This window comes from Hevea brasiliensis, chromosome 6 (assembly GCF_030052815.1).
Source record: "Hevea brasiliensis isolate MT/VB/25A 57/8 chromosome 6, ASM3005281v1, whole genome shotgun sequence".
Taxonomy (NCBI): Eukaryota; Viridiplantae; Streptophyta; class Magnoliopsida; order Malpighiales; family Euphorbiaceae; genus Hevea; species Hevea brasiliensis.
In genome coordinates this window covers 108,821,220-108,845,208 of record NC_079498.1, presented here as the reverse complement: position 1 = coordinate 108,845,208, position 23,989 = coordinate 108,821,220, and the positions used below count along the sequence as shown (strand labels likewise).

At 35.7% G+C, this 23,989-nt stretch overlaps 4 protein-coding genes across 4 annotated transcripts; 2 read left to right on the top strand and 2 right to left on the bottom strand.

Moving 5' to 3' along the window:
* Nucleotides 1-1,000: 1,000 nt before the first annotated feature.
* Nucleotides 1,001-2,736, bottom strand: LOC110666608 (protein ASPARTIC PROTEASE IN GUARD CELL 2). Its single transcript, XM_058149223.1, has one exon. It carries the CDS (start codon nucleotides 2,516-2,518, stop codon nucleotides 1,097-1,099), a length of 1,422 nt encoding a protein of 473 aa, XP_058005206.1. The 5' UTR covers nucleotides 2,519-2,736; the 3' UTR covers nucleotides 1,001-1,096.
* A 4,117-nt stretch (nucleotides 2,737-6,853) lies between these two features.
* On the bottom strand, nucleotides 6,854-15,878 carry LOC110666607 (probable protein arginine N-methyltransferase 6). Its single transcript, XM_021827163.2, has 13 exons — nucleotides 15,473-15,878; nucleotides 14,123-14,188; nucleotides 13,676-13,744; nucleotides 13,115-13,150; nucleotides 12,951-13,016; nucleotides 11,494-11,562; nucleotides 11,328-11,405; nucleotides 11,015-11,093; nucleotides 10,788-10,882; nucleotides 8,612-8,696; nucleotides 8,048-8,229; nucleotides 7,498-7,616; nucleotides 6,854-7,384 (listed from the first exon to the last, which is right to left on the bottom strand). The coding sequence occupies exons 1-13, from the start codon at nucleotides 15,716-15,718 to the stop codon at nucleotides 7,342-7,344; spliced, it is 1,233 nt and encodes a 410-aa protein (XP_021682855.1). The 5' UTR covers nucleotides 15,719-15,878; the 3' UTR covers nucleotides 6,854-7,341.
* A 248-nt stretch (nucleotides 15,879-16,126) lies between these two features.
* On the top strand, nucleotides 16,127-22,703 carry LOC110666604 (mitochondrial import receptor subunit TOM40-1). The gene is made up of 11 exons (XM_058149222.1): nucleotides 16,127-16,397; nucleotides 17,270-17,351; nucleotides 17,469-17,568; nucleotides 17,693-17,788; nucleotides 17,921-17,971; nucleotides 18,447-18,512; nucleotides 18,949-19,050; nucleotides 19,787-19,855; nucleotides 19,930-20,013; nucleotides 21,992-22,087; nucleotides 22,354-22,703. Exons 1-11 carry the CDS (start codon nucleotides 16,247-16,249, stop codon nucleotides 22,405-22,407), a joined length of 951 nt encoding a protein of 316 aa, XP_058005205.1. The 5' UTR covers nucleotides 16,127-16,246; the 3' UTR covers nucleotides 22,408-22,703.
* A 352-nt stretch (nucleotides 22,704-23,055) lies between these two features.
* Nucleotides 23,056-23,777, top strand: LOC110666605 (uncharacterized). Its single transcript, XM_021827162.2, has one exon. It carries the CDS (start codon nucleotides 23,155-23,157, stop codon nucleotides 23,662-23,664), a length of 510 nt encoding a protein of 169 aa, XP_021682854.2. The 5' UTR covers nucleotides 23,056-23,154; the 3' UTR covers nucleotides 23,665-23,777.
* Nucleotides 23,778-23,989: the final 212 nt, after the last annotated feature.

Below are 23,989 nucleotides of genomic sequence, written 5' to 3'. Positions count from 1 at the left end.
CTCGCTACATTGAATAGAGGTGTTCAAATTTAACATTTTCATGATATCCAGCCGTTCAATTAGTAGGGGAAAAAATGGTCAAAAAGAAGAGTTGCCAGTTGGAGCCCATTTGTGTATGTAACCCTTAAACTTTTTTAGAGACAATATTTGCAAAAGCTTTCTTAAAAACCGTTGAGGGCATGTTGAATTTGGGTTAGAGAAATATGTTGACCCTGAGACATGTATTCTTGTCAAGCAAATGGGTGCAAAATCATTAATTCTGGCGAAGGTCCAGAAAGAAAATTATTAGGATGGATATCCTAAATGATCCTAATTTATGAGCACAGCTTTTCATTGCTTTATTGATTCCCCCTTCCTTTCACCGATTCCACGAAACAAATCCCTCATTTTTGTGGGCCTCAAGAAAGTGCTTGCAAGGGTGCACTTGGGTTAATTTGAAAAAGTAATAGTATTGACCAGGGCAGGCAGACTAGGTGAGGAGAAGAGAAATGAAGTTGTTACCAATGTGAAAAGAGGTTAAGCAATTATGCTTTCAAACCTATCAAAAGAGGAAAAAGCCAATACCTTTGTAAAAAGTCATTGCTTGAATGCACTCCAACTTGGGTAGATCAAAACCCCTTCTGCCTTCACATGTTCAGCTGAGTTGGTGGCTCCCTTCCTTCATCATTTTAACACTGTGGTCTTGTGAGAGAGAGGGAAAAGGATCTATTATGAAGATGGGAAATAAAGGTGTAGGGCTAGGCTATGACCAAATGTGCAGTATCATTCTCATTTCCATTGGAGACTGAATTAATAACCTTTGTATGATACATGAGAGGGTAAAGGACTCCCTTGGATCCTATCCTGTGGCATTCTCTTTTCTGATTCTTTTGACTTAACCACCAAAAATGTTTTGACTGTTGTTTAACCATAATTACCCCTCTTTTGTAAATCATCTTTCCCAACTATTTTATTTTTTCATTAGGTGAAAAGCACAAACTTTACCTGATACAATACAGCATAAATCACAAATACATTCATTCATTCATTAATGTAGTGCAATTAATATTGTGTTTGGAGCCTAAAGACACTAGCAAAATTCCATAGTTACATCTACTTAGCAAACATTAGGGCCAAACCCCACAAACCCATTTGCCCCATCAAAAGAAATTTGAATCCCCTCTTGCTGAATGTTCCCTATGATGGATAGTCCTGAAGGGGATGCTGCAAACGCAAAACAATATGTCCCCACATCATCCACTGGAATCAGAAAGTTGTTTGCTGGAAGGGTCAGGATTGGCCCGCCCGAGAAATAGAATGAGACGGTTGGTACCCGAACCGACACAAACCCAAATAGGTTATAACAAGTATCGAATATGGATATGCCGGAAGCCCGAGGGAGGTTTCCAGTTTGTGCGATAAAAGCATTACGGAATGCCACGTAAGCCACCGTAGGAAGTCTAGTGACAGCAGTCCCAGTGTCCATAACAACTCCCCCATTGCCCACTTCATTCAACTGAAAAACTTCTTCTGATATGGGCACCTTCATGCCTCCGACTCCTAGACCCGAAAGCCCGATATAATAGAAGCTTGGGGCCCGTGGGTTACGGATCAGAGGAATCCAAGCAGCACCCACGGGCATTGCTCCACGCCCAAATTCCAATGATCCAGAAACTTCGCTTCCTCGACTCACTAAACAGTAACTAAATGCACCGCCAGTTTGACCTCCCAATTGTCCCACCAGAGACATGGATCCACCTCCGAGGCCTAGTAGTCCGGCTGCTCCAACAAACATGCCTCGGTTCCTGTGCCCGCACCCGATGGCCACATTGCGGACCACTGTCCGCCCGAATGTAAGCGTTTCGAGGGCAAGGGTCCCCTTGGTGTATGACCCATCACCATACATTACCTCATACCGACACCGACCCGCATGGCAACCCGAGTTATCAACTCTGTCACAAACCGCCGAGCTACAAGACACCCCTATAAACGATGCAGAGTTGGACGGGTCGAACACTGGGTCGGTTTGATTGTAACATTGGGTGCAAGGTTGGCATTGGACCCAAACTATATCACTGCCCGAATCAATAACAACGTATTGATCTCTTGGCGGGCTGCCAACGCCTATTCTAACAAAATATTCTCCGCTACCTTGATCCATGCCGGACACCACCTCCGCTCCAAAGTCCTCCACCGTATAACTGGCGGTGCCTGAAAGGCGACGGATGAGGCTAGCCACCCTCTTCATGTCTCTGTGTATGCGTGCATGGAGAAGGTTGGAGTTGTTGAAACTTATCTTGTCTCTATGGACTAGTTTTAGCTTCCATTGTCCGTTAGTTTGAGTGTCATTCTGATTCTTGAAGGGTTCTTGATATTGGGATGTTTTGAAAGACTTAGTTTTTGTTTCCGTGATAGCTTCTTTGACGTTCAAGAATTGGAAATCAGGGTAGGAGATGGTATTCGTTGTGATGCTTGTCACAAGTAGTAGTAGCAGCAGCAGCGGCAGGGAAACAAGTGGGTGAGGGGGTAGCAATAGCATGATTTTTGTTCTTGGTGGTTTTTGGGCGGAAAGGGTGAGGGTGGAGAGGGATTTATTTGCGTTGGGTTTTGAGATGCGAAGAGGAAAAAAGGAGTGTTTGTGGGGCTTGAAATAATTGGAGAGATATTTTTCTTTGTAGTTTTTGGTTTGGACTGACTGATAGAGGTTCTTTTTTGCTAGTGTGTCTGGCTGGTGCTTGCTTAACTTTGGCTTTCTCTTCTCTTTTTAAGAACAAGAGTGATATTGTGACCTTGGGTTGTATGCTTATTTTCTTTTCTTTAATGTTAAAATCTCATCCTTCAATCATTTTTTTATATTTCAGTGCTTTTATATATATGCTTAGTATTTACTATATACTTTACATATAATTCAGGATACAGTATCTGCATATATAAGTCTAGTCTATTTAAAAGTATAGTTGTTGGAGAATTTGGTCAATATTTTCATATTTCAGTGTAAAATCTTGAATGCGTGTGAATTAGTAATATGAACAGAGAAATAATTCTCACTTATATAGTTAATTTCTAGTAAAGTGATTAATTAGCATAGTTTGTCAATCAAATTTCTATATATATTCTTCTTCTTGCTTAATGGTATGGAAATTATGTGCCTCTATGGGGAGCATATCAGTTCCATTAGAAAATGAAATATCCTAGAATAGATGCAAACTATCAATTAACTATGTTACATATATGTTGCACTGCAATTCCATGGCAAAGAGTAGAAGAAGAGACAATTAAAGTTAGCTGCAGCACTCACTCTCTCTTATTGTTTATAAGCTCTGGATGAATGTATTTGATAGCATAAGCCTTTTCAAGTGAAAAGCAGCAGAGATAGAAAAGAGGCTAAAGGATTATTAAAATAACACGCTAACTAAGCCATTTAGATGTTATCAAAAGCAATCTCTTCTTTTACATTTTTTTAATTCCATATCTTTTAACCCAGAGATGAGTAGGTAGAATAGCCGTCATAGCCTTTTTCACTCACTGCATTATCAAATCATTAATTAAGGAGGTTACGTGTGTGCTTATATATGCATGTTCTCTATGTGATTAAGCTTATTGTTAAGGAGAGAATATTCATACTTGTAACCCTTAATTAACCTATAGTTACAAAAGAAAATCATACTAGCTTCAAGAATCATGAAGTTGGGTTTGCAGTGAGTGGCCATAATTAAACGTTGAAGAATCACTCTTGATTCAAGTTCCAATCCAACAACGAACAAACTATGTTTTTGCCAGCAATTAAGCTTTTATATTACTGTAAGACTATATGAGTTCTGGGGTGGGCGCAGACTATATCAAGTAGCCCATTGATTTGATATTTCTACTCATTAAACAGACCATTTTACTGATACATAGGTGAAGGGGTGCGTGTGAGAGAGCTTCTTCACCGAATAATACCTACTTCAGCAAGCAAATAGGTGCCTAGTGTTAGCTACGGCACAGGGTCGCGTGGTGCAGGAGCAGGCAGCTTCTGATAATTGCATAACATGGGAATGGGACTCTCCTTTCCCCTTTTGGGATGCCCCAATCGCGGACACTCAATTAGATAGGCCATTCTCTGAGCCCTGCCAAGGTCGCCCTCCTTTGACCTTCAAAACTTGGTTTCGTCAGCAGGTTGAATTTGTATAATTAATCAAACCATTATTGGTTAAATGATCATATATTTATTAATTTAGAGCATATGCGAATGCCCCTTCCCCCCCTCTCACTCTGAGGGGAACGCTATGTTTCTTTAGTTGCTGCATCATAAGATCAATTTCATTGTTATTAAACCCTCGTTTAGGTGGAGGGAAATGGTAAGTAGGCAAAAGAAAAGAAATTTTATTTTGTTAAATTTTTTTTTATTTAGACATCAAATAGAAGAAATAAAGAAGATAAATTCATTTATCAATTTCTTTTAATTAACTTAAAATATTTCCCTCTAAATTGGAAGAAAAAATATAAGAAAAAAAAATAGTTATTTTCTTTTTTTCTTTTAAAGAAGAAATTGTATTTTTTTAATTATTCTGATAATTTATTTAAAATAATACAAAGTATATCAAATTTTCTTTCTTTTTTATTTTTTCTATTTTATTATTTAATTTTTCTTTATTTTCTTTATACTATTAAGATCCGAACAGCGGGAATACAAATGCACCGAACATTAACATCTCCTTTTCCGCTTGATGAGTGTGGAAGGTTAATCTAAAAGCAAAGATTGCTTCGGATCTGCTATTTTAACTATTTAATGGAGGCTGAGCTCATTATTTTTGGCAGAATTCTACTACAATAATATCTGCTCACTATGCTTTGTATCAAAGTAATCATCTATTATACACGCTAGGGGTGGCCACGGTCCGGTTTCGAACTGGAACCGAATTGGAACCGATTTACTTAAAATCGGACAGAAATCGGTTAAAACTGGAACCGACTTCGAACCGGATCGAAACCGTCTTTCTACGATTTAGGTCAGGTTCATATTTTTTAGAAATCGTGAACCGGTGGTTCCGAACCAGACCAAACAGGCTATTTAAATACAAAAAAATTCAATAAATATATCACTCCACTCCTAATTCATATATATATATATATATATATATATATATATATATATATATATATATATATATATATATAATTAATTCTCTACACAATTATTCTCTACACTCTTAATTCTTAATACTATTTCAATTTCTCTCAAATTTTCTAAATAATTATTTTCTACACTTCTTTTAATTCTCAGTACTTTCACAATTCTCTTATTTTATTATTTTATATGCTCACTGAAATTTTTAATACTATCTCAATTACTCTGTTATTATTTTATATCTTCAATAAAATTTTCAATACCCTCTATTTTGATTTTTTGTCTTTTATATTTTTTTAATTATCAATTATCATATAATTTTTTAAAAAATGGCAAGTAATACTCAATTCAACTCAACTCAACTCAACTCAACTCAACTTTTATTTTAAAAATTTATTGAGGTCGGCTATATGGATTCTCTTTCTCCACTCTAAACGATTTTGGATTAAATCCTCGAAAATGTGTAATGCTTCTAGGTCATGTTGTACTATTCTCTTCCAAGTCAGTTTAGGTCTACCTATTCTTTTCTTTCTATCCTCTAACCCAATGTGCTCTACTTGTCTAATTGGAATTTTTCTATGTCTATACTTCACATGACCAAACCACTTCAATCTCTCTTCTCTCAACTTATAAATGAAAATTTTGATTGCTCTAAATTCTAAAGGGATATATAGGCAAAATTAAGTTCATACACCTTTTTTTAATTAAAAAAAAAATTAATTTCATCTCTAATTTTTTAATAAGTTAAAGTCTTTACTTATTAAATTTTTCTTAAAAATAAGTTATTTTTGTTCTTTTTTTTCTTATTTTATTTTGATTGAAAGATTTTTAAGAAAAATTAAAATATTTTTACAAATATAACCTAAATTCTAAATCAATAAAATTTTCTTTTAATTTTTTCCTTTAAGTCGCTCTTAAATCGCCTCTAAACCACTTCCAAACCGTTTTGAACTGTCATTTTTTGAACCATCCTTTAAACCGGGGCTTGAACTGAAACCAGTTGTTCAGGAACTGTCTTCCAAACCGTTCCATGATGGTTTTGTTAAAGTTCATGATTTCATTAAATCTGAATCGGCGATTCAAGAATCGTAACCGGCAGTTCCTGAACTGTGACCACCCCTAATACACACCCACATAATGACTTAATTGGCTGGGCTGGCTCTTAACGAAATTTCGAAGCATGATTTGGTGATGATCGATGATCTAATTACTCTGAGAAGATTATGATCTATCCAATGGTTAAAACTGATTCATAAAGTTGCCTTTATTTTCAATATATAATTACAGCAATGCAATATTATTAATTCTCTCTCTCCCTCTTAGCATTTGGGCACACACACACTGGTAAAATGGGTAGGAACACAGCTATAAATACATATTTTATATAACAAGAAAATGGTTGGTTAGAATTTTGAATGTTAATTTCAGCGTAAGCATATAGTTGAGATTTCAATCAGAAAGAATGGAAACTAGTTGAGAAGAGAATTTAAACTGTTACAATATATGGTCCCATGGGGGACGTCTGAGTCCTAACATATCATATGTAATTGCAAGGAGCTTCATTATCTGTTGTTGGTGATGCCCTCCGTTGGCCTTAATATTCCAATATCCTGTGCATATATCATCTTGGTTTTTGTACACATCATGACAAGACAATTAAACACAATATCTTGGGTCCAGGTTCACCTGAATTATGAGAAGATATTCAAATTAAGATTTTCTAGATGGAATTTTCCATCATTGATCATCATCACTACCATGAAATGGGAACGAATGGTAAAACAACTAATGGAAGCCACTACAAATGGTGAATGTTGTAGTTTCATTGCATAATGGTCAGAAATCCATTACGCAACTCGCGCTCATAAAAATGGCTTCACAGCTCACAAGACGCAAATACAACAAATAGACACAAACTAGAGACCTCTGTTACATTGTTTACATCTCCTACAAATACAAAACAATCCCTCTGACTTAAAACAGCAATCTCAGGCCACTAATAGGGTCAAAATCTATTTTTCTCAGTTGTTTCACCTGTTTCTATTTTTTTAACAGTTTCATTTTTCAAAGGTAACAATTAGTAAGAGCCATGAATCTGCGTAGTCATCAGAAGAGTCGAAGTTCGCAGGGTTTTGCCAGCAAGATTGCCACACATTGAGCAATGCAAAATGGTAAGACTTGAAAATTATCATATCCTGGGATTCATTGTTGAACCTTGTAAAAGTGGTCATGACTTTTGACTCCTAAGGAGATCACCTCATTACTGACTCTTTTACAAAGGACCGACCACCAGAACTGCAAAAGCAAATATCTGAGCAATCAGTAAAGAGAAATATATAGAAACTCAATTTATTTTCAACATAGAGGAAGAGACAAGTCTATTAGATCAAATGAATCTGCTCACTCACGTGTATTCAAGGTGAATATTCATGAATCTACGGTTTTCTTTGCTTTGTGATAGTGTCACTAAACCTTCAATCAGCTGATCTTGCTCCACTTCTACTGGATCATAGAAGTATATCACTGTCTGCAAAATGCAATTCAGTTGAGCAGAATGACCACCAGTATATCATGCAATGGTTCATTAAATAAAAAGAAAATTCTATCGGCTAGCAAACTCTGTGTTAACGTACACGTAGCAAACTCTGTGTTCATTAATATAAATGCTTCTCTTGGTATTCAATTTAGTCCATCATCAATACATGTATAACAAACACTATGTAGTAACAACAAATTGATCATGGTGATTGCTGACCTTAATCTTGTAATAATTCATATATTTCAACCCATTACCATGTTAAAATGACAAAGTATTGTAGGCTGTGCTAACCAATAATATGGTTTTGTTTATTTGAAAGAGCATAAAACACTGTAATTTCAAATTGTTAGCATCTATAATGTTGCTACCGCAGAAACAAGAGTATACAAATAAGGACATGAATTTATACTTTACAGTACCTGCTGCCAGTGTGTTGGAGGGTCCTCAGGCGCAGTAGACAGCACAAGTGCATCATTTGGATTTGTCCTTTTCTTATTCTGAACTCCATCAACAGGAGGATCATTTGCAATAGTATTTATAGGAGATGTTGCCGGCCCACTGAATTCAACATCAAACCAAAATGCAAACCCATGCAATGGAGCTGGAATATATTGAAACATTAAGGCCACATGATAAACAACAGGGACAGAGACAAGAATGGTTAAAATCTGTTCATAAAATAAAATTAAAAAAAAAACCGAGAGAGAGTCTAAAATGAAAGTGAGTATAAAAAGCAGGTGACAAGATGTTGTGTCAAGTATCATACTGTATCATGCTTAGTGGATGATTATAGCACTGCATTAGAGCAAAAAATCTTGAGTAAACAACATTAAAGTGTCTCATTTTTTTTTTCTTAGTTGCGCTTACAGTTGAAAAAAAAATGAGGCTTACATATACGCTTGGTGCTAAATATAAAATCCTTACCTCAATTTCATAATGGAGGAGAATGGTAATAAATTTGATTGTAGGAAAAGATATTTTACCTCTCATCATAGACTTGAACTTATATCTTGTTGTAACAGATTCTAGCTCATGAACTTGAATTGTGTAGCAGTCCACATGCTTAACCTGTAAACAATAATCAAATTCATGTTTTTAACTACATTTCATGTTTTGCAGGGGGAATTCAAGATACAACCTTCAGAAACGCCAAGGTTTAGAAACTCGTTCAGACATCTCAACACAGTGGGGACACACATAACAGTTTGTATCAGGGCAACATCCACAATTCATGCAGAAGTATCTTTCAAGCAGTCAAATATAATAGAATGAGGTGGATTAAAGTAAATTTTTTATTACAACCAAAGTACTACTATAATAATATCAACGGTGCTGATCATGGATATTAAAGGTGCAGTAAGCCACGAAAAGGTCCAGGAGTTTAGGTGCAACTGCAAGGCACATGTGCACAGAGGGTCAGGTGCAAAAATAGAATGCAAGAAAAATTCAAAACTAAGACCCAATATTCATAACATATTCAATATATTAGCATTAATTGAGCCAATTGACCAAAGTTAACAATCTTAAAGCATCAACTCAAATTTAACAATCTAAGCCCGAGGAAAAAGCACAGAAAACAAACATAGACTTGAACAAAAACATCAATCTTTTTCATCACTTGTTCTAATGACAAAATGTTGAGAACTCTAAAACATAGTGTTATTAACAATGACTAGTGTGATCTTTAAAACTATTTTCCCAGACTATAACAAAAGTAGTGCATATACAGATTTTTTTAGGACAAATATTTGTTATATTTTAAGACAAAAACTTGTAGTCTTTTCTTGTCTAGGCAAGATGTTTGTTAGTATTGTTGGAAAAGAGAGGGGAGAGAAGAGGAGGGAAGGTTGTGGTGGGGGGGGGGGGGGGTTGGTTTGGTGTGGGGTTGGGGATAAGGGGAAGAGAGAGAAGGAAATAAGGGAAAAAAGTAGAGGGAATGAGTGAGGACCCAAAAACAAGGTAGAAGGAGATCTGAGGTACATGGATGTTGAAAATAGAAGTATCAGCTGCAGACAATTCCAAGTGCGGTGGTTTGGTAAGATTTCAATGGCTTTCCAGCACATCAACACTGGATCCTAGAAAATCAGGAAGTTATGAGAATGGTGATGTGGCCTCAACCAGAGACACAGCTTGCTGATGGTGGTGGCTCATGAGGTGCAACTCTTCTGTTGGGCCCACCTTGCCAGACAAACTAGAGCTAGTCCCCTATGCCCTTGCACTAAGCCAGCCTTTAACAATTGTGGTGCAAATCATAGAATTTATATCTAGCAAAAAGACCCATTTTCTAGTTTACATGATTTTCCCCCCTGTTTTTTATAGGCCAGGAAAGCCCCTAGGAGCAAGTATAAGTTTTAAACATGTCAGAGTTGCCTCAAAAAACAATACTTGGGACAGAAAAAAGGAAACTAATTATTTATAAACTATAGAACATACTCCGTAGAAATTGATAGGGATATAGATGAAAGAGCAATGGAGTATTCTAAAGAAAAGGCTAACAGAAGGAATAGAGGGAAATGCAAAGTGCCAGCTAGTGTAACTGAGTCACATGAAGTGCAAATAGTAAGGAAGAGTCTATAAATAAAGAAGAGAAGAAAGAAGAGGGGCATCCAGAAATTATTAGTGTGGCTTGGCAACCACTTATTCTCTTAGTTTTCCTTTGTTATTTTGAATTCACATTTCCTGTTTGGTTGAGTTAGAAAAGAGAAGGAGAGTCATATTGTATAGAGTTACTGAAACTGATTTGTATTTTCGGCAATGCTGCCATTGTTAATCAATACAAGCTATTTTCTGTTTACAATCCAGATTTGTTCCTAACTCTATCAGAAATTTCTAAAGCCCAAGTGAAATAATTTTCCATACAGGAACTTATGCATATTCACCTCTTAAATATGCTTCATCAGAGCTTTAGATTCAACAACAGTTTTATTTTATTTCTTTGTAGGTCCCCTCTCTCTCCCTAACAAGCATAAGTATGCATTCATGCATGGCAAACACATGGAGAGACAGCCATGTCTAGTTGGGATGTATCATGAAGGGGCATTAGGAACCTTGATATTCCCAAACTTCAGAAACAGAAGTCATATGTAACAAATCACAAAACAAGAGTGCATGTAACGCTTAGCAACTAGTGCACCAAATAGTTAAAATAAGGAGACTCACCATGTGTGGCCATGTCAAAACATTCTCACCCGATATTGTCTCCACAGATGGTTCTTCAAATGCACACTGTTTTGCTAATGGCATCATGGCAGACACTGCAACCAAGAACAATGAGAAAAAACTCCCTTATAGGTAACATTACAAAATTCACATGTAGACACGTAAAAGCAAAACAAATGGAACCTAGATTCATGAATTTTCAGAATTTCACATATGTTGACACTCACTATCAATTCCATAAACATTGCGCCAAAAATCGATGCTTTCACTGTATCTGTCAGGATGTGTGACAGGTGCCATGTACAACTGCAGTCAGCAATTGTGGAAAATCAGGATTAACTACAAGATCAGCACCGGATTCAACACATTAAAAATGACATTCCTCCCTTGTGGCCTTGGCAAAACATTCAACTTATTAACAAATTAATCTTGCATTTGAAAGACATGCTTTGACTGTCTATACAAAATGAACTGGAAGTAGAACAAAAGAAATGTATCTCCATATTACTGTTGCAGTATCAAGTATGAAAGAAAATTTACCGTTGCATTTGATGGAAGAATAATACCTCCGCATTTTAGCCAGCGATCCCTGGCAGTGATAACACTTCCCAGCATGCTCTACAGTTTAGAAACAAGAAACCCTCATTATAGAGATATGTATAAAGATTATTATAGATATAATATCTAAAGCAATTTTGATAATCACCTCATACAAAAGCATGTAGCCCATCCACTCTGAAATTATAACATCAACTTCCTCATCTATTTCAACATCCTGTAGAAATTATTATCAGAATTATTCAACTAGAGAATGGAAGCAAACAAATTAGTGCAAGAAAAAGGAAATGCATTTAGTTGGTGGTCTGATTATCTCTTCCCCTAATATTTGTTCCTTATCCAATCTTTTCTTTTCCCAAACAAGCGGAGAAGCAGGCATAATACTAAGGATGTATTTGGTAGAAGGTTAAAAATCAAGGGTTAAATGTTACCCTTATAACTTTTAACTTTTTAATAAGGTAATTATTAACCTAGGCCCTTGAAGGTTAACATATAATCCCCTCAAGAAGGTATAAATATAAATGGGGTGAAAAGTTAACCTAATTTCTTTAAATATCCAAACAACATTAATGATAGGTTAAAAGTTGCAAGGGTAATAACAATTACCCCTAGTTAATCTCGTACCAAATACCCACTAAGGCTCAAACCAAAGACCTTTATCCAAAACCCACCCTCACTAAACCCCTAAACAAGGCACAAGCGGCATTCCGCTACAAGACTTTGAAGTAGTAACCCATATAACTTTTCACTATTAACAGAAGCATCTGCACGAAATTACCCTTGTTATGCATCAACCAACTAATGCATTTGACTGGTGGCCCAGCTTACCAAGTTTATCAAACATGGAGGGAACATCAAAAATCAACCCTAAGGTAATTCTGTTATAAAAAGGTATACACCTTCAGAACAGTAATTGGACATGGTATCGGCAGTGGTCTGCCCATTCTCTTTGCTGTTTGTACCAATAGCACTCCAGCAATCCAAATTGTGTCTATTTAGTTCTACCAGTCTTTCCAATCGCCAAATTCTTCATATCCGCCAACCTTCAATAACTGAACAATGTGAATATACATGCAACTTGTGCAATGAACGATATATTCCCAAAATGTCAATTTCCCATTTGAACAATCACAAAGTCCAAAAGCTTAAGCTGATAGAGAAGTGTGTATTACGATGTAAGTCACAAATTGAAAGTTTTCTAAAGTAAGAAGTTAGTCTAAATAAGAGAATATTATGTATTCATAGTCTAAGTGGGAATATAGTTAGTAATATTCTAATTAGGAAGAATAAGATATTCCTTTCACTATTTAAGAAGAGGCAGCATACTTTATTTTTTTACCAAAAGGCTTGAGTCCATGCAACTCAGAGATCCAAGGTTCTCTCTAACAAGCTCCAATTTATTTCACCATAGGTCGAAGAAAATGTAAAAGAGAGAAAGTTCTTGATCCTTTATTCGATCCACAAGTCCATAGACATGTAACTTGATCTCAGACTTGGAACCTTATTATGTTAATTTTCTATTCTACCATTTTATATTTTGCATGGATAGCCTGGCAGCCTTTTCAATGGAACAGTTATCATATCACCCAGTACAAAGAAGCATACCTCAACTCGTCCATGTAATACAATGATCTTCTCAGATAAATTATTTGCTTTAACAACTTCATTTGCCTGCTTAAACAAACAGCAAGATCAATTCAAGCCCAAAACTTCACCTACATTTTATTTAAAACTCTTATAGAAACTAATAAGAACTTCAACAGCAGTACCTGCACTGCAATATCACTTGCATCCACGGCATATACCTGGCCAAACAATATCATTTCAAGCATGATCCACAATTACAATGAAAATAATGCAAGTACAGAAATAGAAATATGCATAATATCTCTTCGAAAAAGAACTAAAACTAAGAAAAAAGGACAGTGTCAAACTTTCACATATAAGGAAAGAATCAAAGGTTAGTTCTTCATTTCTTCTTCTTCTTTCTTTTTAATTTTATTTTATTTTATTACTTTTGCATATGATGAGAGAGTTAAAGAGCCATTGGGAGGCTTATTGGGTCTAGGGATGGCGAAATTTCCCGAACCCAATCCGCCCCGCCCGCACTTGATGGATTTTCCCTGACCCTGATATTGTGCGGAGACAAGAAGAAAGTCTCCCCACCCCGAATCCCTGTAAGAAATATTTTAGTGCCAAAATTGCAAGAAACAGCAGTGACAATTGATATAACACTCCACGAATAATGTATGTTGCCCATGAACCCCATAACACAATTTGTTGAATAATACGTAGAACCTTCTAAAAATATAAGCTCCAAGATATCTTACCCGTTTTGCACCAGCCTGAGCACAAAATATAGAAAGAATTCCTGTGCCACAGCCAACATCCACAACAACCTGAACATATGTTATATGTGAGCACGAGTATGCAATTTAGATAAGAGATTTTTGCCTAAATCATTCTTGAAATTCAGCAGATAATTGACATACAACAGAAAAAATAAACTTGAAGTTCCATATTGGTGTTTTCACAGCACAATACTGACATATACTTTTCATCAAGCCATGAAATATGTGAAATCATAAATCTTATTCAAACTTCAGTCCTTTCAGGATTGAATTAGAGTTTAGGAGCAGTTCTATTTACACTCTTAAGGCATGCGTCATAGTATAGAAGTTTATGCGGATTCAAAAATCACTCAACATAATTCTTTTATCGGAAAAAAAAGATCGCAGAGCATTTACTGACTGAAATCTTAACAACAATGATATTACTTTGCCTTCGATGTAACTCTTATGTTGCATGATTGCAGCCCTATAAGTCTCTGTTCGTACACGATCCTGTATAGATAAAAAAAAATTCATTATTCCCAAGTTAGCCAATGACATATTGTGGCAACCAAAAGAAAACCCAAGAATGAGGCAAGTTCCCAATGGTCAAAATCTAAAAGATTTAATCAATCAGTTATTTTGAAAGACCAATAGAAGTGTTCAAAAGAGTGATAAAAATTTCCTAGCTGTTAAAAACATGCATTGTGAAATCCTCAATTAGAAAGAAGGCAGGAAAGAAAAGGAAGCCCAAATGAAAGATGCAAAAAATAAAAATTAGTAGAGTTCAATATCTTATTGCCATGTAATTTCATTCCTGCCCTCACTTTAGATGCCATTCCACAAACCTTGCTTGCACTAAATAGAAAAGTATACTTCTAGTTTCTGGGACTCAAGGAAATTAATTGAAAGGAGGTGGACATTAATGCACCCTAACAGTCAGCAACAGTGTCACATACAGGTTTATCTTGGTATACGCTTAACGATATCATGACTTTATGTCTATTTAAAATGCATACACCAACAACAAGCTTATGAACACAACCTGGTGATGCTCACAGCCTGGATGTTTGTAAATTTCACAATGACATTACAGCTCTCACTCTTAGTGCAAATTTAGACACTTGAATTGTAACTGGGCTAAGTCAGCGAGAGTATCCACTATCCATCATTACCATGCATCTCTATCAATTACATTTACACATCTTTCTCTATCATTATCACCCATCCAATCAAATAAAACATCTTTCTCGACTTGTAAAGATTTCAAAACTTTCACAAATCAATACACATTCCTCCTCAAGTGATCCCTTTTACAAGTTTCAGATCTCCACAGCAGACAAGTAACATGATTAAACGCTATTAACCACTGAAGCTATCTTTCCTAGGAGCTAAGATCAAATTCATTCCTCACATTTTCTTGGTTTTTCATTTATCATTCACACTCCTAGGTCCAACACAGATTCTGAAAAGGAAATAAACACACTCCTAGGTCCAACACAGATTCTGAAAAGGAAATAAACGCGAGAAAAAGTTGCTAGCCAACGAAGTGACATTTGACATAATCATAAACCTCAACTCCCCTCCCCCAACCCCCCAAAAAAAAGGGGGAAAAAAAAAAAGAATGACATGAATTCCCACTTCTCAGAAAAAAATAATAATAATAATAATAACACCTATGCAAATGGAACAAAAACACAAAGCTGAAAATCTAAACAGGTAGAAGAAGCTAGCACATTATAGAGGAGAGAGAGAGAGAGAGAGAGAGAGAGAGAGAGAGGGGAGTTAGGGGTATACTTTGATCATCTCTTCATGGATACCAACGTGAGCGTAGGAATGAAAGTATGCCATGTCGAAATCGGTACAAGGAGTAACCTTCTGCTCACCCTCCCGCTGCTGCTGTTCTCCGGAAACCCTAAAACCATCTCTGGATTCGCGAGAGCGACCGCCACGTGCCCCTCTTCTGGCTCGTTCCCGGTGACTAGCCCCAACTCGTTGCGGCTGGTTGACGTAGCCATTACTGTAACCCGAAGTCGAATTCATGTCGTTCGCTTCAAGAGAAGAGTCTCAATTCATTCACTCAGGAGCTGCGCGAGGAAGAGAAGCAACTCAGTCACTGTAACCTCTCAACGGTAGCGTTTTTGCACCCTGACGATTTGACAGTGGCGTGGTTCACTCCGGACTCCGAAAACCCGCCCGAATTACTTATCTTTTTTTTAAAGTAAAAATAAGGTGTATTATTACTTATTTTAAAATAAAGTAAAGTTATATTTTTATAAAAAATAATTAACTTTAAAAAATAAAATTTCTTTAATATTTTAAATTATTATATTTTTTTAGAATATCTTAAATTTTAGTTAAAATAATATATATATTAAATATGAGGTGAATTTTTATTAAATTATTTTATTTTTTAATAAAATACCCCGCCCTAAAAGTAGGTCCCTTAAAACCCTTCCTTAAACCTTATAGGAACAGAGACTCACAGCCACTCTCGCGTCTCTCTATCGGTCTCCATATCTCACTTCTCTCTGTTACTGTGATTCATCGAATTGAAGCTTACACACTGCAATGGCGGGGATGGTACCTCCAGGTACAGCCGTGCTAGGCGAGGCTTCTGCTGCTGCATCGGCCAAGAATATCAATGAAGTTGGGAAGAAAGTCGATTACATGAACCTTCCTTGCCCTATTCCCTATGAAGAACTCCATCGCGAAGCTCTTAGTTCAGTTCTTTATCTCTGTTTCCCTCTTTCTTTCAATTGCCTTTTATTATTTTTTCCTCTTTTTTTTGAAAAAAAAAATCTGCGTTTGCTTAGGCTTGCTAATTATTAACGTGCCTTTCGATTTAATCAATAATTTGTTCCTGGATTCTTCCAAAATGCTTTTTAGTTTCTTTTTTGCTACATCGATTTTGGATCTGTCTATTTGCTGTGTATATGTGACTTTCCTTACTCTCGACTGACACACCGGAGATTCAGTTCTAGCAGTTAACCTAAGGGTGAAACCCTAATTTGCTTTAATTAGTAAATTTCGTATCTGTTATGGGTTTGTTTTCAAAATGAAAAGAGAAGTGCCTTTATCGGTTATTCATAGTTCTTCATGCAAATACAATGAGTTCTTATTTCCTTGTTGGAAGTTTGCGGACGAAGCAGCATTGTATGAAGTTAACAATAAGGGATAGAGTTTGGGCATCTGTAATTTTATGGCTTGCAAAAGCTTTAATGATTTCAATTTTAATTGGAGTAAGGATATTTGAATTCTTGTTTGCAAAAATGACTGAAGCTTAGTTCACTTAAGCATTGCCAAAAGTGGAAAAGAAATGGGTTTTCTCTCTTTAATTTGGCATATTGTATAATTTATTTAGATTTGTTGTACTGAAGTAGATCTTTTTTGCTGATATGTTAATATGAAATGCCCAGCTGTATGTGATGAAAGTTGCAAAAATTGGTGATAATATCATTCCTTCTGGATTTGGAATATGCTAGTAAAAGCATTAAGAGAAAGTCACATGGTTTACTTGATGTGTAGCAAAAGTTTAGAACTGAAAAGTTTGCCATCTTCAAATTGTTGAATTTTTTTGATAATCTTTGGCAGTGTCTTTAAAGCCAGAGTTTTTTGAGGGTATGCGCTTTGATTTTACCAAGGGACTCAATCAGAAATTCTCTCTCAGCCACAGGTTGCTTTATTATTTCTGTTTTTAGATACTTTTCAAAATTTCATCTGCCATTTCTCTGACAATTTTCTCATGGGATTTTTTTCCTTTTTTTATTAATGATTTATCACCTATTATCAGTGTGTTTATGGGACCTATGGAACTTCCTTCTCAATCTGCTGAAACTATCAAAATCCCTACCGCCCACTATGAGTTTGGTGCTAACTTTATAGACCCTAAGGTAGTCATTTGTATCATATATACCTTATCTACTTTTTCAGAATCCTCTTATTAATAGATCCTTTTGAATTATTGCATCGTTATTGACAATCAACATAGTAAGATTAGTAGAGGGGTGTCTGCAGTTAATGCTTTTTGGGAGGGTGTTGACGGATGGGAGACTAAATGCTAGAGTGAAGTGTGATTTGACTGAGGATCTCACTTTGAAGGCCAATGCTCAGGTGGAATATTTGTTCATTTCATTTGCTCTTGTACTCATTTCTTACTCCTGCAGACCCTCCTCCTTTTTTTGATTGTTAAAGGAAGGGGGATGTATATTTAAGAGATTTAACTTTTGTTATGTTTTTCTCCAGCTTACGAATGAGCCCCATATGTCACATGCCATGTTCAACTTTGATTATAAGGTTAACCTTCTTTTGCTTTGCCATATTTTGGGTTTTTTATTTGGTTATATAATTTTCTTAAATAATAAATAATTGGTGTAACACACATTGTTGTTGCTTTACTTTTCATTGATGCATTTATGGCAGCAGCAACAATCTTCAGGATGAAATTAATTGGTTTATGTATCCTCTCCAGAGGGTGAAAATGATGCGCAATTTCTCTGTTAACCTTAATTTTCTTGCAAATAACTCAATGCAGCGGTTTTAAATATTGCTTACATTTTGATCTCGATCTTCGGCCCTCTTTTTCTTTTCATAGTCTTCACAAGTGTTCAGAGAATATAATCTATAGGGTCATCTCATGTTTCTGAGCAGCATAATGATAGGAAATATCTAATAATTTATGTAACTTGTATTCAAGAACATTTCGTCATTTCATTCTCAACTGTGTTGCTTCTTACCTGTTTCTATTCTGACATTCTTTTTCCTTGTGTAGGGTAAAGACTATAGGACCCAGCTTCAACTAGGAAATGGGGCCTTATTTGGAGCCAGTTACATTCAGGTACTTCATCTGAATCAAGTATGGAATAGCTATTTGTAGTGAATTTAATGATGTAAAGATAATCTTGAAGAATGAAATATGATATATGGAGCTTGCTTGACATTGAACTGGTAAATCATATCGAATTTTTTATTCTAGTTTTCTGTGATAGGAAGTAGGAACAATCTAAAATATGGGTAAGCGAAATTAACTTCTCTCTCTCTCTGTCTCTCTATCCCCCCTCTCGCGCCGCCCCCCCCCCCCCACCCCCAACCACACTATTTCTCTCCATCTACCTATCTTTGTTATTGGTCTTGGTACATTGTATGTATTTATTTGTTTTTTCTAAGCGATCAAATTATGTATTATGGTTCTTCTTTGTACATTGTGAATAGCTTCATTTTCCTAAATTCTTTTATCTTATTTTTCTTTTTATTGAATTGTTGTATTGATGCAGAGTGTGACCCCACATTTGTCTTTGGGTGGTGAAGTATTTTGGGCTGGTCAACATAGAAAGTCTGGTCTTGGATATGCTGTTCGATATGAGACAGATAAGATGGTATTTTTACCTTACTTTCATCCTTTATCACATGTCTGCACGGCCACTATATGGTGTATCATACTATCATTAGTATTCAATTATGTAATAAGTTATTGTTCCCCACGTTGTCGGTCAAACTAAAATGGAAACTGCAATTTTTCTTCCTTAGAATGCTGAAGGGAGACATCAAATGTTTTCATAAACTTGAGGAGGCAATGAACTCATCTCTTTTGCAATTCCAGACTCAGAAAGTGATGGATTAGTAAATTCATTTGATTGTTAATTTGTTAGATGTGATTTGTGGCAGAGAGAAAATTAAATATTAAACTAGTTATTTATTAAAAATCATGCACGATCACAGCTTCGACCTGTATGTACATTCTGTGAAAAATTTGTAGGTAATGTTAATGTCATGTATCTACATGCAGGAGTAGATCACTGTGGTTGTGAAATGTGAGTCGGTAGAGAGCAAAATCAATTGATTTCTGCTTAGTTCATCTTTTAAAGTGGAACCTAAAATTTGCCATTGCATACCATGTGAATGGGTCCTATGCCATGGATTCTACAAATTTTCATTGTGTGGAATAAAGCACATTTAATGGGCCGAAACACGTGCATGTCAGACACAAACACACATGTATTGGAATAATTGCCAGTTACACACTGATTGAATGGAGTTGTTTTGTTTTTACTTTACTCTCTTGCATTACTTGCTTTGACCAAGCCAAATTAACATGTTACATATTACCAACAGGTTGCAACAGGGCAAGTTGCTAGCACTGGAATGGTTGCTTTGAGCTATGTTCAGAAGGTTTCTGAGAAGGTATCGTAGTTTCTCGAGGAAGCTTTTTAATTTGTTAGTTATCCATAATGCTTACACGACTCTGTCCCATCAAGGTTTCACTAGCGACAGACTTCATGTACAACTACATGTCAAGAGATGTGACAGCAAGTGTTGGTTATGATTACATCCTTAGACAAGTAAGTGTTATGATTGCTAAGCTTTTGACGTTTATGAAATATGAATTTTCAACAAATAGGCATGTCATTTCTGCATCCCCTCTAAAATTCTTCTGAGTGGTTCTTGTCATTGATAGAAAAGTAATATATGGATGGTTTGTTTGTAGTGCACTTTTATCAATATGGCATATTTGCACTACCTTTTTTATTTTAGTATTTTAGTGATAAAATATGGTTTGATGTTGGAGCAAAATTGTGCTAGACTTGGATCTTGGATTGCTTATAATGAAACCACCTGTCTCTCTATGGAGTAGCCAAAAACTGGAGCTATCAAGCTATGCTGTTATCTATTTGGGATTCCCTTGCCAAATCTGTATTTAATGTTATAATATACAATTTCTTTTTGTGCACCTCAAATTAGGGGTGAGCAGATTTTGGTTCAAACCGAAAAATCGAATCAAATAGAATCAATTCAGTTCAATCGGTTCAATTTTAAAATTAATCAGTTTGGTTCGATTTTATATTATAAAAATTTCAGTTATTTCGGTTCAGCTCGGTTCGATTTTGAAGAGAAAAAAATCGATTAAACCGAACTGAATCGAATAGTAATTTTATATATTTAAATCGAACCAAACCAAATCGAATCGAATCAATTTTTGAATTGATTTATTTTTATGGGAAATTTATGAATTATATTTAATTATACACACACACACACACACACACACACACACACACACACAAGTATTGAAAGATATGTATGAAGGAGCAATTATTATTGTACGCACAGTGGGAGGGGACACAAGAGATTTTCCGATCTCAATTGGATTACACCAAGAATCAGCCATAAGCCCTTATCTTTTTACATTAGTTTTAGATGAATTGACGAAACATATACAAGAGAGTATTCCTTGGTGCATGTTGTTTGCAGATGATATTGTTCTGATAGATGAGACACGAGAATGTGTCAATAGAAAGCTAGAGCTTTGAAGAAGTACTTTAGAGTTAAAGGGTTTTAAGTTAAGTAGAACGAAGATAGAATGCATGCATTGCAAGTTCAGTGAAGGTCAAACTGGTGATAGGGAAGGAGTTAGTTTGAATGGAGTAATACTGTCCCAAAGTAATCACTTTAAATATCTAGGCTCAGTCCTTCAAGTAGATGGGGGATGTGAGGAGGATGTTAGTCATAGGATTAAAGCCGGATGGTTGAAGTGGAGACGTGCTACGGGAGTTTTATGCGATCGTAAAATTCCCAATAAGTTGAAAGAAAAATTTTACCGTACAGCCATACGACCGGCTATATTATATGGTAGTGAGTGTTGAGCACTGAAAAAGTCATATGCGTCTAAGATAAGAGTTGCAGAGATGAGAATGTTAAGGTGGATGAGTGGCCATACTAGACTAGATAAAGTCCGTAATGAGAGTATTAGAGAAAAGGTTGGAGTTGTGTCAATTGAAGATAAGTTGAGAGAAGGGAGATTAAGATGGTTTGGTCATGTGAAGCGTAGACATACGGAGGCTCCAGTTAGACGAGTAGAACACATTAGGTTAGAGGATAGAAAAAAAAAAAGGGGTAGACCTAAATTAACTTGGAGAAGAGTAGTACAACATGACCTAGAAGCATTATACATTTCTGAGGATTTAACCCAAAATCGTTTAGAGTGGAGAAAGCTAATCCATATAGCCGATCTCAAATCTTTGGGATAAAGGCTTAGTTGAGTTGAGTTGAGTTGAGTTGAATGGTTATTAAGTTCAAACTAAAGTTAAAATTAGACCAAATAACTTGAAAATTAAGCATAAATTAAAAAATCAATCAAAAATCAAAATTGATCGGTTTGAATCGAACTGAATCGAAATAAAGCGGTTCGATTCGATTTGATTTTTTATCTATTTTGGTTCAGTTCGATTCGAATCGAATGCTCACCCCTACCTCAAACTTTTAAAAATTTTCTTGATGAGAGAATCTTATTATGGATGCTAATTTTTGTGGTTGTTTCAGGCCCGTCTAAGAGGAAAGATTGATTCCAATGGCTGTGCAGCGGCCTTCTTGGAGGAGCGTTTAAATATGGGTCTCAATTTTATTCTTTCCGCTGAGGTAAGGGATCCATCCTGCCCACTATGATGCTTTTTTCCTTTTTTAGGGAAAACTACAGTACAAATTTCAATCTGCTTGTATTCATTGAAGTCTCATGCAACCTTGTAGTAATCCACAATTATATGGCAAACCACGGATGGATATATATTTACAAAGGCACCTTTATATAGTTTGTGCAGCATTATATTTATTGTATCAAGGTGGATTTTCAAGAGCACAATCCACACCACCTTCTAACTGGATTTGAATGTATTTATGGCTTGCAGTTAGATCATAAGAAGAAAGACTACAAATTTGGATTTGGGTTGACAGTTGGGTAATTGAATTGAAGGGTGTATCATCAAATCTTACACAAGGGCGAGTTTTCTAGGTCAACTTCGTTTGGTCTGAAGGTCAAGGGACTCTTTGTACTGTTTTGAGCAAACATTATTTGTGGGGCAGTTGCAGCTGCTGCCAACAGTTTTAGCTTCAGTATTCATTGAATTGGTAGTTATCATCAGAGCTGTCTCTTTATTTCCATTTTAGAGGTGTACAATTTTATGTCAATGAAAAGTAGGGATGCAGATGCTTGTTACAATAAGGTTTTCATTGAATATAATTGATGCTTTATTCTTGATATTGTGATATCAGAAGCTCCCAAGCAAAAAGATTTTTATGATTCAAGGTCATCAACCAGGTAGTTTTAAGATTTATTAACTCTTCAAACAGTTGTATTGCAGTTTGTTCATCCCTATGGAGCGAGAGATCGAAATTTTCCATTGAATAATGCAAAGGAGTTGGGATTTGGAACTAAACTAATTCATTCCTGAAAATTCTTTTTTATTTTTAATTCCATGATAATTCTATTAAAAAATAATATTTTTTTGTAGGGAAAATAATAATATCTTATTGATATATCAAATAAAATCAATCGTTGAAAAAAAAAAGAATCAAATCGAACGTTGTGGACCAATTAGATCAGTGGGACTATTTCTTGTGGGAAAGCAAAAGGCATGACTAGGCAGGGTCAGGGATTTTGATTATATAAACGCGGTGTTCCTGGAACTCGAAGCAGAAAAATAAGAAATATGAATAACAAGGGGCGAAATAAAAATAAGGATGGAGACCGAGTAGAGCAGCTGCTTCAGGCCGCTCAAGACGAGTTGCTTCTAAAGCTCTCCGTCGATTCTCATATGTCCCGTGTCTCCCCTGACTACCTCCTTCCCGATCTAGATCGTCGATTTCAGGCTCTCAAAACTCGACCATCTTCAAACCCCAACGCTAATCAATCATCAGCCTCAACAAATCGCCAACCACCGCCTGATGCCGATGATCTGTTGGCCAGATTTGCTGCTCTCAAAGCTTCATCATCTAGCACTACCACTGCCGCTAGTGCTGTTGCTGGATTTGGTCAAGATTGTGGCGGCGACAGCGACGAGGAAGAGGACGAGGTTGAGAAGATCATTCAGTGGGCCAAGGACGCTGCTCGTCTCGACCCCTCCCCACCGTCCGATGATGATGTAATTGATGACGACAATGATTCAACGGACGGCGAGGATGAGGATAAAAACAGAGTGGACAAGACAAAGTGTAACTAGTAGGTTTATTTGAAAAAAAAAAAAAAAGATTTTTATTTTTAAAGGTATTTCAGCAAGTTTTAATATCTATTAGGTGTATTCTATTGTTTAATACAAAGTAATTCTTGTAACAATACTGTTGTAAATTTTAAAATTTATTTCATTAAATTTTTATAAAATTTTTTTTTAAAAAAAGGTAGTTAATTATAAAAATTTTTATTAGCTTATTTTTAATATATTAAATTATCATATTATATATTATTTTATTTTTTTAGTTAAATTAATAAATTTTTTTATCATTAATTATTTTTAAAAAATTATTTTATAAAAATTAGATGAAACTTTA